The following is a 16,861-nucleotide window of genomic DNA, read 5'->3' as shown; positions in this document are numbered from 1 at the left end:
AATGCCACCCACTCACTAGGTGGGGTTAAAAAAGTGTTAATCTGCTATGACAACCGAAGTAAAACAAACAAGTAAAATGTGTCATTAAAATTTAATATCTTGATTTTTACCAATGATCACTACAAAACTCAATAAATCATGATTAAAGTAGTAACAATCTGAGAGACCTACACTTGGGAATAAACAATCTATATCTGTTGGTATAACCTTACTTACAGTCAATCAAAGCTCAACTGACTGCTTACAAATTTACACAAATTATAAAAAAAAACCCTACAATTGAAGAGGAGAACACATGTATAGAGAAAATCCAAATAGAATAGACCAATAATCCCAGTGTATGTAACTCATACAATAATCAAACTAAGACAAAAGATGTGATAATAAAAACAATAGGACAATACTGTTAATAACAACAACCAAAGCAGAGTACCCTTACATCATCTCTCGTGTTTAATGTACGGAGCTGTTACATGAAGATGGACTGATTCTTTAATAATATCTAACCAGATAAACCTTCTGAACCAGTGGTCCACATCAAAGTAGAAACCAAAGATCCAGAAACTTGGTAGGACATCTTAAGTGGGAACAGCTATGGCCCTTAATGTCTCTATTTATGGCAATACAAGGTTTTGTTTCTGACTGAAAACTTGTAAATTATCCTTAAACTCTCAGTCTGGAATATTTAGTTTTCCAATTATAACTTCAAAGTACAGCAACTAATTTGTTACATAAAAATAATCAGTTCCACTCAGTTCCTTATATTAGTAAACCATACATTATAATGTTCAATGCTAACTTAGAGACTGCACCATTTTAGATCTTAAAGGAAAATAAACTCAATTGGAAAATAGTCAATTAAAATTAAAAAAAAATATATCCACATTTCCTGATAAGAATAAATATACTAAATTCATTTTGTTGCTTAACTCTAGGTAACTATTCATGATTAATTATTAGATAAATCAACTTATGATTTCTTTTATGTTTTGGACTGCTCTCTCGATATCATTTATTCAGTACTTGAATAATAACCAGTATTAAGGCCAAAAATGTTGATGAAAAATACTAAAAGAAGTGGTATAAATATATAAAGTCAACAAAACAAAATATAACTTAAGACCAAAATGAAACAATGTATGATTATGTACACCATAAAGTACACATAAAATTTCCTCCATAAATTACAGCACTTCAGGAAAAATACAGTAAGGCAATGTTTACCTAGGCCTTTAGACCAACCTTCTGTCTCCTTACATGATTGTTAACTGACTGGGAAACAATATATTGGCAAACAATGTTAGTTATTTTTATAGTCTTGCAACAAATATCAAAAGCTTATCTATTAGAAAAAGATACAATAGGATAAAAACTTTCTTTTAAAGTAATTCTACAATCTAAAGCACTTAAAATATATTGCAAACAGGAGAAAAATCACAGCTCATAAATAAAAAAAATACCTAACGACTTACTTCCAAAAAGAAAAGCAGAAATTTTGTTGACAATGTATTGTATTTCAAAGGTTGAAAACTAAACATTCCTTGACAGTTACTTTGTATAATGATACTTTTCAATGGTCATAAAAGTTAATCTCACATGCATGAATATCAAATCAAAACATTAACACATAATTCATATAATGATATCGTTACTTAAAAAAGTGACAAGATCTTGGTGCACACCATTAGTTTTCATTTGAAACCTAAAAAATAAGTAAACTATCTCAGTTTTCTTCTTTCTAGGTCTTAAATGTTTTATTATGAAAGAGACAGTGCTCAGTCATCTTCAACAGATCCATGAAATATCCAGCTTTCTTCTACAATGGCTTTGACTCGTTTTTCATACTCTCTTTTATCATCTTTATATAACTGGGCAGCCACATTATTAGCAGGGCTATTAGGGTTGGGTTCATCAAGTAAGGACTGAAAAAATACAATGTAATCCATAGCAAATAATTCTTACTGCAATTCATGTTAAGGTTTGTAGCAACTGGAAACACTAAAATATAATCACTATAAAATGATACATAGCAACATAAGGAAGTACAAGACAGGATACAAATGGGAGATTTTTTGTCTGATTTTAATCTAAGTATAATAACTGAGATTAAAAATAAATGTCTCACACCTACAGCCAAAGTTTAATTATCACACAGCTGTAGTTGATACAACATTTGAATGACATGTATTTTGTTCAGAACTCTCAACAAACAACATATATACACTACATTCACACATTAAACAAAGTACATGTCAAACACTTAGGTATGGAGTGACACTGTATAAGTGGACTGCTTCACTATAACTCTACGGGATTATTCATAACAAATGTAACCAGACCTAAACCTCGTGATATAACCATTCATACAGTGCCTTCATCATACTATTAAATTCAGACTATAACAAGAAAACCAAAATAAAACCCATAAAAAGACATAGTACTGCATAAGGAAATGATATGTGTACATCAAAAAACAGAGATTTTTATACGTTTTAACAAAAATATGATGTGAAAGTTAAAGCTGTTGCTATGACAATTCTTTTGTGTCGTCCTCATCGTCCGAATCATCTTGCCAGCTTTGTTGGACTATAGATGCCACTTTTTTCTCATATTCTCGACGATTTTCTCTATATAACTGGGCAGCCTCATTATTTGCCGGACTATTTGGGTTTGGATCATGTAGTAAAGACTAAAATCAGAAAAAATTTTTTAGTAACATCAACCAAACTTGATTTAAATGATAAAATGACAAGTGGCAAGATGACAGCTAATCTTATTACTTAACAATCCTAGAAACTCTTTGATCTAAATTTGATTTGTTTTAATTTTGTATTATTTGAACTGAACAGCTAAGTTCTGAGGATTGTTCTTAATAATAATTAGCATTTTGTTAAGATGAGTTAATGACGAAGAAAGTTTTTAATACTTTACTACAAGAAAATAGGTAGACTGCAGACAAACACAGAATAACGAGTGTTGAAATCATAAAAGAAAACATCAGAATGGCCATGACCTGACACTTTTAGACAGAAATTATCCGGCAGCAAGAACGCACACTCACAAACACGCACACAAAAAAGAAATCTGGGAGTGACGGCTCACCAATGAAACCCCACGCTTTTTTTGACAAACAGGAATCGGATTTAATATGAGTAAGAAAACACATTCCACCAATCAGTAACCCATATGAAGCTTTGTATATACAGCCTGTGATTTTCAGAATGAGAGATATCTGATATGAAAATTCTCATTATGCACCACCTTGATTGGTAAACAGGAAGTAGATCAGTGAGGAACCAGAAAAGAGACACAGTACAAGTCATCATGCTAAATATCTTAGCATTCCCAATGATAGAAAATGACAAATTTGTTACAGGAAATAAAATGTTACAGAGTGATGGACAAAAATAACTACGGAGTAGTTTCTAATAAATGGCAGTTTTACAATTGGACTTATATCTGTGAAAAACTCATATTCATTACAATTTTCCATACATATACATACACATTAACATTTAAGTTATCTGTAATAATGTAAACAAATTTCATTTGGAGTTCGATTTTTATAATAATGAAATATTTCCTGTTTTCATTTTGAGTGTGATGACTTGTAAGAGCAATATTTAGTGTTCTGACACAAAAGAATTTACTGTGATTTCATTTATTTTCACAAACATCAATTTTTTGTGGTTAGTGAAAAAGGACTTTGTGGAGGCAAGACTATATCAAAGCTACAAATGTATTTTTCCCTGCTTTAATATTATCACTTTTTGCTAATATGTGTTTCACAACACTGGCATTTTAAAGGCTTCCACTAAATAGGCTGAATAGGTTAATTCAATATCTACAGAAATTTCATACAGAAATAAACATCTATCAAGGAATCAAATCTAATGTTTTTTTTATGTTTATCAGTTAAAAAATAGTCATGTAAGTAAAAAAAAAACATCACTGGCAACACTAAAAGTGGTAAAAAAAAAAGCGTGCCTTGTCACCTTTACAACAAACATGGAAAGATTGAAAAACCCAAGAATGGTGAATTTCACAATTTTTTTTCTGGAAGTAATCAGGTAGTACTGAGCTATATATAGAAAAACAAATAATTTTAGATAATTGAAGAAATGACAGGATGTCTTTTATTTATTTTCAAAATAATTTTAGAAGGAATGTTGTGGTACATTTTTTTTGTAGCTTGGGTCTTGTGGAAAAAATAATACACACTCAACATAGTTTCGTACTTCTGTTCAGGTTGACTCATGTACATTTGTAGTCTTATGCGGATGGATAATGTAAATAGACCTAAGCTATTTTTTGGTCCAAACAACTTTCTGGGCCAACCAACCATTCTATATGCTTCTTAATAATACAGCATTATGAACTATTTGTTATAAACATACCTGTATAGAAGTTAAAATGGCTGAGGCATCATAAGTAGGACTCCATCTGTTTTGTAAAATATCTAAACATATACTACCATCTGCATATACTGAAATACAAGGTACATGTTGCTTGGTTAAACACTTCTACTGAAAGTGCTTTAGACAACAAAAAAATTGACTAACAAGCACTTCTAAATGATTTATCAAGTCAAAACAACAAAGATAAACATGAGAAAGTGAAATACATGTACTGATTTCATATGTAAGAGAACATGTTTAAGACAATATAGTTTGAAATTGTATTTATACTCAATAATCTTTCATTCAAAAGGATGATGACGTTGGTGACTTCACAAAATAAATCTCCTCAGCAGGGTGAATATTCACTATCGCAAACCTCTTTTAAACTCAGTACTTAAACCTGCTACTTATGTAGACAATAACAGTGCACTGAGTTGACATAAAACAGACATACGAGTAAGACTTAAAACCGTAGGAAAATGTGAGGCTGTGCCTCGCAATTTCATAGCTTAAGCCAAATTTGCATAGCAAAGTCAGACCTGGCGAAATCATCTTTCAACCTGTCGGACATTTGGTCCAGCAACCTAACAAAATCTGCTGGACTGAACAATTATCTGCCGGACCGAAAAAATCCAATTTAAATTTGCCTAAATTCAGACGCCATCTTTAAACCAGAAGTTCCGGTTGAGGCGTGTCTAATAAAAAAACGTATTCGACATCTGGTCTGGAAATCACACAAATTTTACCAGATCGGCAGCTAAGAGTAACGGTCATGTACGACAGAGTGACTAATTTCACCATGACTGCAAAGTTTTTGTCAAGTCGGTGCACTGTTCTGGTCTTATACAGCAACAAAATTTGTAACAAAAAATAGAAGTTTTAAGCAAGGAAAACAATTTTTTTATTCAAAGTGAAAGACATCCTGGCAACTTAACAACACTGTAACGTTCATGACATCACAACTGAGAAGTTATATTCAGTCAGTGACTGTATATCGTGTGTACACACATGTATATGGTCAATGTAATAAAACGCTTGCAGTATGAAGCAAATTAGCAGATATCTGTAAAGAATACTGCCCATGTCTTGCAAAAAATTTTACATCATACATGCCAGAGTCAATAAGCCAGTGAATTTATACCTTAAGAGTTTATCAGGAAGCGGTCACTGGTCTGCAGAGGAGACTGAATGTACATTTTAAATAATTGTAAGCTTTTATTGTAAAAAGGTCATTTTGAGACTATTCCAAGATCATTGTAAAAAATATGTCTGAAGTGAATAAAAAAGACTACAACTGCATCTTTTTAAATAAGCAAATCAATTTTGAGCTATAGGTGTAAGAATTCAACTGAGTGTAATAAGATCGTAATTATAGGCCATACATGTATGGCAGACATTCAATGCATTGAAGGCTAAAAACTGTTGATCAAGTAAACAAACCCTGCTTTGTACTAGTTCTTTATGTGGAGCCAAATTCTTAGTATGTTAGCTCAAAGAAGCAACAACCTGAAGACTGTGTGTCATCCCACTTATACACACGGAGGTGGTATGTTCATGTAGTGTAAAGATGTTTTATCAAATCTTACAATGAAGATCTTTAGTCCAACCAGAAAGTGTAAATAACAAAAAATGTAAGAAATTCAATGAGAAGACAAAAGATATTATACTTACCATTAGGATGGAACATTTTAGAAACAAATCGTACAGTTGGTGGTTTGTTTGGATATTCTTCTGTAAATTCTACAGTTAATTTAAAAGTACCGTCTTCAAAAGGAGTATCATGTGGACTACAAAAAAATTAAAAACATACATGTACTATGTTAAAATATACTACTGTCAACCAGGGTATGACATTAACATTATGTAAAACTTATCCTATCAGACAAGTTGATGAAAATTCTACCGGCCCAAATTGAAACTTATGTTGTCTTTTAGTAACTGCACATCAAAAAATAAAGTTTGGTTGTCCCCTGTGGAAGTATGATTTAACTTTTACTTCTTCAAATGGTATTTTCACTTGTCCCTGAAAAAGACAACCTTTAACATCATACCCTGTCGACACTTAATATTAACATTTCCCCGTTTTCACACAAGATAATGGGAGAAGTCCCAGTGGAGTCACCATTTCAAAATATGCTTGTAGTTTAATTTCTCTGCTTACATAACAAAATATGCTTGATGTTTTCTTAAGTTTAATAGCATTTCAGATATATACAGAAAAAATAAATGAATTAAGTATTGGAATGAAGCAATTTATCTCAGTTTTTTTTTTATTTGGACACAGTGGCTTCACTGTGAATGAAGAAAATAAAATTTAGGTTGATGATAATGTTTGTCATTAAACCAGTGATCTCCCAAGGGCCATATAGCATCACATCCCCTGATGCTCTATTTCATAACGGGCAGAAATTTCCCTAGCAATTTAGCGTGACACTACACCATGCTTTGATTTTCAAGCCCCATGCTGCTCTCATTATGAAATTTACAATGTGCCCCAACTGGCCAAATTCAGCTTTCAGTTTAAGATTATCATTTTTACCAAATTCTCAATTAAACATATACTCCTGTGGTGTTGGTACCTATTAATGACACTTTTGCATCATCCTAATCAGGTGAAGGCTAATCATTGCAGTTTTTAGTAAATAAATTTCCCTCCTGTATTGGTATGGTGCCCCAAAATGACCTCAAGTGACAATTTAGAGCCCTCGTTGTCAATTAAAGTGGATTATAAGTAAAGATGTCAGAACAGAAAATAACACTGTGACATCATTAAGTACTTACATTTTTAAATTACACTATCTTTTTTGTCAAATTGAGTATTGACTTCTTGAACTTCTAATTTAGTTAAAAAGTTGTTAAGTTTTTATTCCATCTTTTAATGTGATTCAAACTTGCTTCTTACCCAAAGGAACTCAATGCAAATGCTTACTCGTGCCATCTGTGTGATTATTTTAGGTCACTGTAGCCTGTGTAGGCAAATTTGTTGTTATTACATCTTAAACATACCCAAATATAACTGCATTCCATAACATTATATTGTTATCAGTTGGAGCACCACTTACACCAGCGGGTGGGTCCTCTTGTAACCTAAAATTAAAGATCAGCTGATTTATAATCATGTGTTGATCAAAACAAAACGGAAGCCATATTCTTATTAACCAAAAACAATCTTTAACAATGGTCAGAGAAGCATATTACCTTTTAAAATCACGCATTAACCTCCTTCGTGCTGGTGTTGACATATTTTTCTTCTATTATTTAAAATTTGTTACTCTTTTTGTTAGTTTTCATTCAATTCCTGATATTTTCTGAGTAATAATATGCGATAGTCTTTTCTCGATTATGACGTTTACATACGGGCATCTCGATGTTCGATAGAAAATTGTCTTGCCTTACCATATAGGAAACGTCCCGAGAAACCCGAACAAAAAAAATTATTAAGCGAGGTTACTTCAGGTTTCAAATGGCAATAAATTTATTCTCTCATATTTATGCTTCTTACAAGGCAGCGACAAAAAAAAAAAAAAAAAACGTAAGTAAGACATTAAGTAAGACATAATTAGACAAAAGCATATCCGAAACGTCCGAAACAAAATCAGGCAAAAACCATACGGGAGCAGGGCCGGGGATCACTTAATTCAAGCACAGGCACTTTGGACTAGGGTTTTGTTCATATATGGAAATAAAATGATTTAATGATATTTTTTAGGAAAATTAATAAAAAAAATCCTGGTCCCAAGTGCCTGTGAATTCAGGGACTTTATATTACCTAAAAATAAATAATATTTTTCTGAATCATCTCTTATCGTCAGAAAATACTTTGGCATATAAGCTTTTCAAAGCAACTGAAAATGTTAATCCTTGGACGAACAAGGCCTACTTACACATACAAAAACTTAAATTGGTTTCTTTTACATCATTGAGAATAAATGTTCCTTTAAACATCTTCTAGTTTGTATTTAACAAAGAATTTTGGATCAATCTAGTCTATCCATGGCCAGGAGCAAGGAGTTAAATACAGATATATAAATCCTTGCCAGGAGCAAGCATCACATATCAAATTCCAATAAACTTTTATTTTTCAAAAGTAGTTACTTTAACAATAAATGTAGTAATTATGTGGACATTTTAATAAAAAGATCAGAGATCAGTGTATTCAACTTTCTCTGTTGAAAAATAAGGTTACTTTGCTAAGTGTATTTGTAAAACCACTGGGTGGATTTTGATGACTAATGTACCAAAACTAAAGATAAAAGATGGGAAAATGTACATTTTTTTTACATTTATCTAAATTAAAAGGAATTTAAATATTTTTAAGTTCAAAATTAAGTCTTTTAAGACAAATAAGCAAAAAAAAAAAAAAAAAAAAAAAATTCATAAAAATTTCAATAATATCAATTAAAGGCCAATTAATACTTTATATTAAAACTAACAATAAGATATTTTAAATCAAACTAGATATAATTATTAAAACTAACGATAAAAAGTACTCAAAATTATAGTTTGTAAAATAAATGTAAAAAAATGGATAGATTTAGAATATGGTATATAAATTTCTCATTCTTATGCATGAATATATCTTGAATAAGCTAAATGAAATCACTAAAGAAAACGTTAATATAATGTAATTCGTCAATATATTACTACAATTTTTGACACGCATAAAAATACCATGATTAGAATAAGACTTTGTCAATATAAAGAAAGTACTCATAACATATAAATACATTTGTAAGTAACTAATGAGTTATATTAAGCCAATATTTTGCAAGTCATTATGATAGCATGTGATCAAAGAGGAATTCCATCACCACAAAATTTAGTATGTACCTCCACACAACTCACAACTGAATATAATAACATTAACACATTTGACCAGGCGCGTAGCTGCCGTTAGGCAAAAAAGCTTTTGACTGCACTTAATTTTGCGAATTTTTTTTTTTTTTTGGAGATAAAATACATCCAGGAGAGGCATAAATTATGCTCTATAACGCTATCTCCGCGCTATCTCCCCTGGACCCCCTACCAGGGCTCCGCCTTGGACCTGCTGCTCACTGCCTGTTGACACTCTAACACAGACATCCTCACCACCAACACAATCACTTCCTCATCATTATCGTAAAAAACGTAATTGATCATAATTTTAACACCCCTCACACCATCACATATAGACACGTCCATCCTCCGCATGCATGCACCCATTACCTCGTCACACACTGGATTGATAGGGATGAGATACCACAACAGCAGAGGTCCTTGACGTGTGATATGGCTGTAAAATATATGATATTTTTGCACATGCTTTTTGTAAGTTCATCCATTTTCATCTATATTTTCTTCTGAATAATAATATTTAATTTTAAGTAAGAATATGACTGTCCAGCTCCGTGATAAATACATTTTAGTAAATCCATATTTTTATGGTGTCGGAACGTGTTGTACATAATTTATGTTATTGGTGATTGGAGTGCGGAAAAGATGGCGCAATAAAAAATAAAATCGAGAAGTTGAAAATAGTATTTCGTTGAATGCTAACTCGCTCTACAAGTTCCCTGAGTTGAATCTAACTCTGTAACATGATGGAAAACCTGAAAAACGATGTATTTTGGAGTATCAATTGTTTGTGATGATAGAAAAGTTATAGCAAACCTGGTCAAAAAAAAAAAAAAAAACACGTGTCATATTACATGTGAGATTAATCTCATTGTAATAGTAGGTATTGACTCATTTCTTTTGTCGTTTTTGTAAGTGAGATTCATCTCACTGCATTGTATAGATTTAGTAAATGTCAGCTGATAGTGACAATGATTCAATTTTATCCGAAGATTTCATACGATATAATGAGATTAATACAGAACTTGCCAACGATATAGATTATTTGCTTAATCGTCAATCATCACTAATACATGATTATTCTGACTCCCCATTAAACCTCAGCGAAAATTCTAAAAATTCCAGAGACAGTATCCCAAATTCGTTTGAAAATTTAACACCATCCGAGCTCGACGATATTTTTGGAATTCATGAAAACATTTCGTCACCCGAAACACCAAACCTATTGTTTAAAAATTTGGAAACACCTGCACAAACCGACAGTTTTGGAGCATATGAAAACATTTTATCTCCTGAGACCCCAGACGTATTACACAACTACCATCATCAACCTTTAGTCCAACCCATTCATTTACCAATAAACAGTGTTTACAAAATGGAAAAAAATAGCTACTTGCAGAAAATTTGGTGGATACCCTCACGAAAACGTACTTCAATTTATTTCTGAGTTTGAATCGTTTGCAGTTGTTCATAATATTGCCACTCCGTGCAGGTCCGGGTGTTTAGGTTACAGACCACCAATTCAACCAATGAGCATTTGGAACGTACGCAAAAATAGTCCTACGCAGAAATTACCCCTGTTCCTCATAGTGCTCTGAAAAAAGTTCTCATCTTATTTAAAAAATTTAAACCGTTTCTGAAAGGAAAAACATTTCTGTACATTTTATAGGTGCATTTTGCTTCTTGTGATGTGAAGCCTAATCTCCATAATGATTTGCAAATATGCCCCTATCTTGTGAAAACACTGGGATTTTCCATGCTATTTATAGACCCTTCACTACCGGTGACCAGTACTGCACTGCAAGTCTGCTAACCCCACATGTCATTCTGAGGATTGTGAGCTGACATATGTAGAATCATGCTGATATATAGTCCTCTGCAGGTTAAAGTTAAGGTAAAGTCCAGAGAAGCCATTGAATATTGTGAAATTAGCATAGAAGCCTATGGGAAGTGGAATTAGTGGTTTCTAGCCTTAAAAGAAAAGGCCTGCAGCAGCGCTAAGCTTGTCGTAAAAGACGACTAAATAGTGCTCAGAACCCTAGCCGGGGGCTAGGGCGCTCTGCCAACAGATCAACTGGGATGTGTGCCCCAGGTGGTGGAATGGGGTACCCCTGCCGTGTTACATGCTGGGGTTGTCAGGCTATAACACGGAAAACCTGACCGCAAACCATAGTGGTGCACCGTGTTGGGAAAGATGCCACGATCCTCGCACGTTAAAGAACCCTGCTGTGGTATTCTTCCGGAGTAGGAACCATAGGGCTCCGCCACAGGAGGCTAAATTGCCCGACCCTACCCACCTCTCCCTATTTCCAGTGGCAATCAAAATTTGTCGACCCCATTGTCCTTGTATCCCATCCCTTTTTCATTTCATCATCATTTCATGTTCATTTTATCATCAATTTCATGTTCATCGTCTGAATATAGCTGAAATATTGCTGCTCGGACGTTAAACCCCAACAAACAAACAAACATAATATTTCCCCAGAGGATGGTCCGCGAAAATTAGCTGCTTTTCATTTACACCTGACTGGCCCTGCACTGACATGGTTCAACACATTAGTTGCTGAAAAGAAAAACTCATGGGACACATTTCTTACAACAAGGCCCAGTGCACAAATGGAAATTTACGAAACCCTGTCTTATTGTTAGAATCTGAATTATTTGATACCATAAAATTGTCAAAAGGACAACTAGATAATTTTTATGCACAACTAGTAGAGAAAGCCCAATTGTTGAGAAACTCTGATCATGAAATTTAAATTAAGTTCATTAAAGGTCTACCCGAAAAATTGCTCCCTTAGTTGCAGCGGTAAGTTCAAAAACCAATGACCAACATGTTATTCCAAAAGAGTTGGAAGCGATGAAATCGTCCATTATGACCGAATTTCAATGTCAAATTGACAAAATTACACAAGCTATCGCAAATATGGGTACAAATTCATCAGCCCAAACTTTGCCGCCTTCCAATCAACCACCAAGCCCTAATCTCCGTCAATCACGTCAAACATTTAGATCAGAAAACCAGAATTTTGCTGATAATGGTCTTTGTAGAAAATGAAACGCACCAGGCCACTTTGCAAGGGCATGTAATTGGAATGAACAAGGTAATGTAAATAATGATAATAAATGCAGACTTTGTGGTCAAAATGGTCATCTTATTTCTCAGTGTATAACGAATAAGGGAAACCAGAGGCACAACCCCGGGGAGAACGAAAATAAGTGCCACCTGTAGATTTGCTCATGTCCATGAAAGTGAAACGGATTGTGAAGATGAAAACATTGATGATACACAGTCCCAATTTTTATATATGCCCGTAAAAATTGACAGTTTAAATATTTCTGCTCTTGTTGACTGTGGAAGCTCAATAAATTTACTATCACAACAGCTTTATGATAATATTCCGGAATCGTACAAATCGAAATTTAATCCATTATCAGAGACTCTTACATTAGCAAACAACCAATCAATCAGTGTTTATGGTACATCAAATATTAAGATTTCGGCTCCCCAGGGAAAACATTGGATTAAAAAGTATATTTTGAAACAAACTTCACACCCACTAATAATTGGTACAAAGTATTTATTTTCGAAAAGGATAATAGTTGATTTTGGAAAGCATCAAATCGTATCGAAATATTTCAAAGTGATGTGTAGAGACAATGTTAGCATAGCGCCGAACACAGAAATGTTAGTTACTGGAAAAATTGAGGGAAATGTTTCATATGGTATGCAAGGTATATGTTGCCCGAGAAAAATGGACTTCTTGTTTCAAAAGCCGTTTGCACTGTAAATAGAGACAAGGAGATGTGAAAATTTTAAATTTCACAAATAATTCTATTAGTTTGAAGAAAGGAAAGATTATTGCTGAACTTGAATTATTTTCAAATGACCATATTGTAGTGACAATGCCGGATACGAAGCAAACGAATCATTATGTTCAAAATGAACAATTAGGATCTGGAAAATTGTGTAAATTCAGAATTTATTTCAAATTTTAATATTAATATTGATTACGGAATCTGTACATGAATTGCGACGATTGATTGGTTTATTGAATTGGTTCCGTAAATACATTAAGAATTTTAGCGATGAGATAGAACCACTCACCAGACTTTTGAAAAGAATACTCGCTTCCAATGGAAAGACGAACAACAAATGCTTTCAATCGTTTGAAATTGTTATTATTGAATTCTCCCGTACTTGCTTTTCCAGACTACTCCAAGCAATTTCATCTCGCGGTAGATACGTCATCAAAAGCGATAGGATACATGCTATATCAAAAATTTGAGTGCGGAAGTAAGGATAACGAAGTCATAGTCATCCGTTTTGGTTCAAAACTCTCAGCAAGTGGCAGAGATCGTACGGCCCTACGAAATTAGGACTGCTTGGAATGGTGACAGCTATTTTGGAATGTTCATCATATTTAAGAACGCAACTGTTTATAATTGAGTGTGATCATCAAGCACTTAAGCCGTTGTTCAACAATCAGCTGAAAGGAGCGATATACGAACGTTGGATCGCTATCCTGCAACAATTTAATTTTGAAATCAAATACAAGCCTGCTAGAGACGTGCAAGTGCAGGATGCGCTGTCACGTTGTGTAAAAAACCGAGAACAGTCCGAGTTGGAAAGTCCGGAAGAAACCGATCCGTATTTTCCATAAGAAATAGAAGAAGTCGGTAAAATAGTGACACCAACCGGAAGCACACTGAATGAAATACTTATGGAATCCAAGTCTTGTAACGAGAGAAACGACATGAAAGTAAACAATGTTATGCATATTCCTCGGATACCTGATCAGCATGTGCCTACAAAACTTTCCGATATTATGCCAAGATCATACAAATCGGTAAATGCATACGGTGCGGACACTGAGTGTGTTGATCAATATGACGAATTATCTAAGAAACGCAAAAAAGTTTTGACTAAGCGACATACAGGAATTAAAGACTGTGTTTTTCGGAAGTCCGATAAAGAAGCACCAGTTCTTAATTGTAGTAGTAAAAGTGATCCCGAAATTTCCGATGTGCATCGAGATATTGACTCTAATGTGCATTCTTCTGATGCTCAAGTGTTGAAAAGCGATAACGAAAATTGGGAAGATGATAGCGATACGAACTCTAATGTGCATAACTCTGACACGCGCACATTGACAGTCTCTGATAGTTCGTCGAAAACATCTACGACAGTCAAAACAACGTTACTGATACTCAAAATGTCGAAACCACAAACTCTTCAACTCAAGTTACGCACATAGATTCAGAAACCACCAATGAACGTGCAGACAATCGAAATACTGAATTGTTGGAATCCATTAACGTGTTCTGCGAAAATGGGTTTTCCATGGAAAATATTAAGAACATGCAATTGAAGGACCCATATTGTAAACCCATCATGAACTATCTGGAACATGACAAATTACCCAAACTACAAAAAGACGATCGACACATACTTTTAGTTGCTCCGAATTTTCATATTATAAACGGATTGTTGTTTTACGTACGCAAATCAAAATGTGTAAGATCTACGATTATGAGCGATTACAAGTTGGTATTACCAGAAATTGTTGTGAAAACGACCATCAGTATGCACCACGACTCACCTTTAGGAGGCCATAGTGGAATTCAAAACACTATAGACATGATACAGGAACATTATTACTTTCCGAAGCTTAGTCAAAATGTTTCCGATTATGTCCGTTCATGCCCAGGCTGTCAAAGCAGAAAATACACATCTTTACAAACAAAGGCTCTATTTAATGTGTGGGAAGTCGATCTTTACGGACCTATACCAACCCCACGGGCCGGAAATAGTTACATTTTTACGGCCGTCGATCTATTCCACAAGTTCATGTATGCTGACGCAATTCCTAATAGTGACACTTTAACAGTTGGAAATGCGTTTTTCAAATTAGTAACACAATTCGGCGTTTGTGAGACAGTTATAAGGGATCAAGGGTCAGAGTTTATTAATGCGTGTTTCAAGGAAGTGTGCAGACTTCTAGATATTCAAAAGGAGTTTACACCAAGTAATATGCATCACTGCCTAGGCGCATGTGAGCGCCCTCACAGAACGTAGCAGAACTCATTATTCCATATATCGAAAAGTGTTCTAACTGGGAAGACGTTTTACCCGGAATTATATTTTCAATGAACAATACTCCCACTGCAAGTTTGAAATATTGGCCTTTCGAAATGGTTTTTGGTGAGAGGCCTAAATTTCCCATTTCATTGCATATTAAAGATACAGACTTTGCTTCATTGCCAAAGGACTGTCATAATTATGTTAAGCGGCATGTGGAGAAATTGGATATAATTCGCAAGGAGGTGGAGAGAAATTCACAAAACACTAAAGTGAAAATGTTGGAGCGCGTTAACAAAGAAAAAATGTCAAAACTGTCCTTTATAAAAAAAAATGACTGTATATCTGTCAAAAGAGACAACAGGACAAGGACAGAAATTTAAGAACAAATTTAGTGGTCCGTATATTATATCTTGTGTGCAAAGCCCTCATATGTATATTTTGAAAGATTTGTCTAATGGACAAATTCTTTCACAACCTGTACAAATAAACAGACTAAAACCAGCTTATGTGAGAAAACCAAATCCGTGTAAGTATTTCTTGTATAAAGTTTTGAAGCAACAAGAGAACATTTCGTCTGACGAAGAACATTTCACACAAAGGACCGAAAATGTTAATTCTGAAGTGGAAACTGATGCCGTTTCAATAGACACACAAGATCAGGAAATTGTCATCACACAGCCCCGCTCATTACGTCCTCGACGAACTATAATACCTCCCTTGCGATTTCGTGACGAAAATTTTATTAAATCAGATTTGAATTGCACGGAATCTTCTTCTGAACCAAACCAGCAATTGAAAGTTAAGCGGTTCTAGCGCAAAAAGTAGAAAACGGATAGAAATTATACCTAGCACATTTAGTTGGTGAACCAGCGTAGCATGCAATATGGTTACAATACGATCAATTAGGACCAAAAGCTAAAATCAAGTTACAATCACGAACACCGCCCTCCGTTACATAATTTTCGATTTCAACTGTGTTACCAGTGAATGGCCTACGTTTGTATTTTTTTTCTCAATCATCTATTTTAGGACACGCCTACATTTTATTGATCATTTAAAAAAAAGTGTTACACCGACTTGATCTAACTACAAATAGTTCATCGAGTTCATCGATTGTTTAATGGTCATCCGTTTGGAATGTGAGATTGATCTCATTTCCATAGTCAGTTTAGAATGAGCTTATCAAGAATAAGAAAACATATTTACAATTTAAGTTCTACATTGGAAAATGCACCTCTTTTAAAGACGATACCGGTTATCTTATCAGACAGGAAGGGTAAATACTTAGAGAGAGAAATTGATTATAAACGACATCCAGAAAATAAGGTTTTCTTTTGGCATACAAAAGGAGCAAAAACTGAAGATATGCTGATATGGCTACAGCAAAATTTGTAAGCAAAATTTGAAGAGCTGTGTTCCAGACATCTAAATGTGTATATATGGCTAGGGACATGTGATTTGACAGAGTTAAAACAAAATCAGTATCTAGAATTGAGAGCTGCTGGAAATGAACAGGTCACACAAATATGTGAATGATACAGAA

At 34.0% G+C, this 16,861-nt stretch overlaps 1 protein-coding gene across 2 annotated transcripts; it reads right to left on the bottom strand.

The window, feature by feature from the left end:
* Nucleotides 1-77: 77 nt before the first annotated feature.
* On the bottom strand, nucleotides 78-7,757 carry LOC148604047 (ubiquitin-conjugating enzyme E2-17 kDa). 2 transcript variants are annotated; one of them, XM_088550021.1, is made up of 5 exons: nucleotides 7,599-7,757; nucleotides 7,407-7,487; nucleotides 6,072-6,187; nucleotides 4,398-4,486; nucleotides 78-2,689 (listed from the first exon to the last, which is right to left on the bottom strand). In XM_088550021.1, exons 1-5 carry the CDS (start codon nucleotides 7,640-7,642, stop codon nucleotides 2,528-2,530), a joined length of 492 nt encoding a protein of 163 aa, XP_088406147.1. In that variant the 5' UTR covers nucleotides 7,643-7,757; the 3' UTR covers nucleotides 78-2,527. The 2 variants fall into 2 exon arrangements, with proteins under 2 accessions (XP_088406147.1, XP_088406148.1); XM_088550022.1 differs by having other exon boundaries at nucleotides 78-1,922.
* Between the last annotated feature and the right edge of the window lie 9,104 nt (nucleotides 7,758-16,861).

Source organism: Perna viridis, chromosome 10 (assembly GCF_037379345.1).
Source record: "Perna viridis isolate PV_CMFRI_1.1 ecotype Kerala chromosome 10, ASM3737934v1, whole genome shotgun sequence".
NCBI classification, from domain to species: Eukaryota; Metazoa; Mollusca; class Bivalvia; order Mytilida; family Mytilidae; genus Perna; species Perna viridis.
This window is presented reverse-complemented; position numbering and strand designations above follow the sequence as displayed.

Excerpts from the sequence above, each read along its gene's own strand:
- LOC148604047 (XM_088550021.1), bottom strand. The coding sequence starts at position 7,642 with ATGTCAACACCAGCACGAAGGAGGTTAATGCGTGATTTTAAAAG. Across the intron at positions 4,487-6,071 it reads TAAAATGTTCCATCCTAATG|TATATGCAGATGGTAGTATA; the intron begins GTAAGTATAATA and ends CTTGTATTTCAG. Across the intron at positions 2,690-4,397 it reads CCATTTTAACTTCTATACAG|TCTTTACTACATGATCCAAA; the intron begins GTATGTTTATAA and ends TTCTGATTTTAG.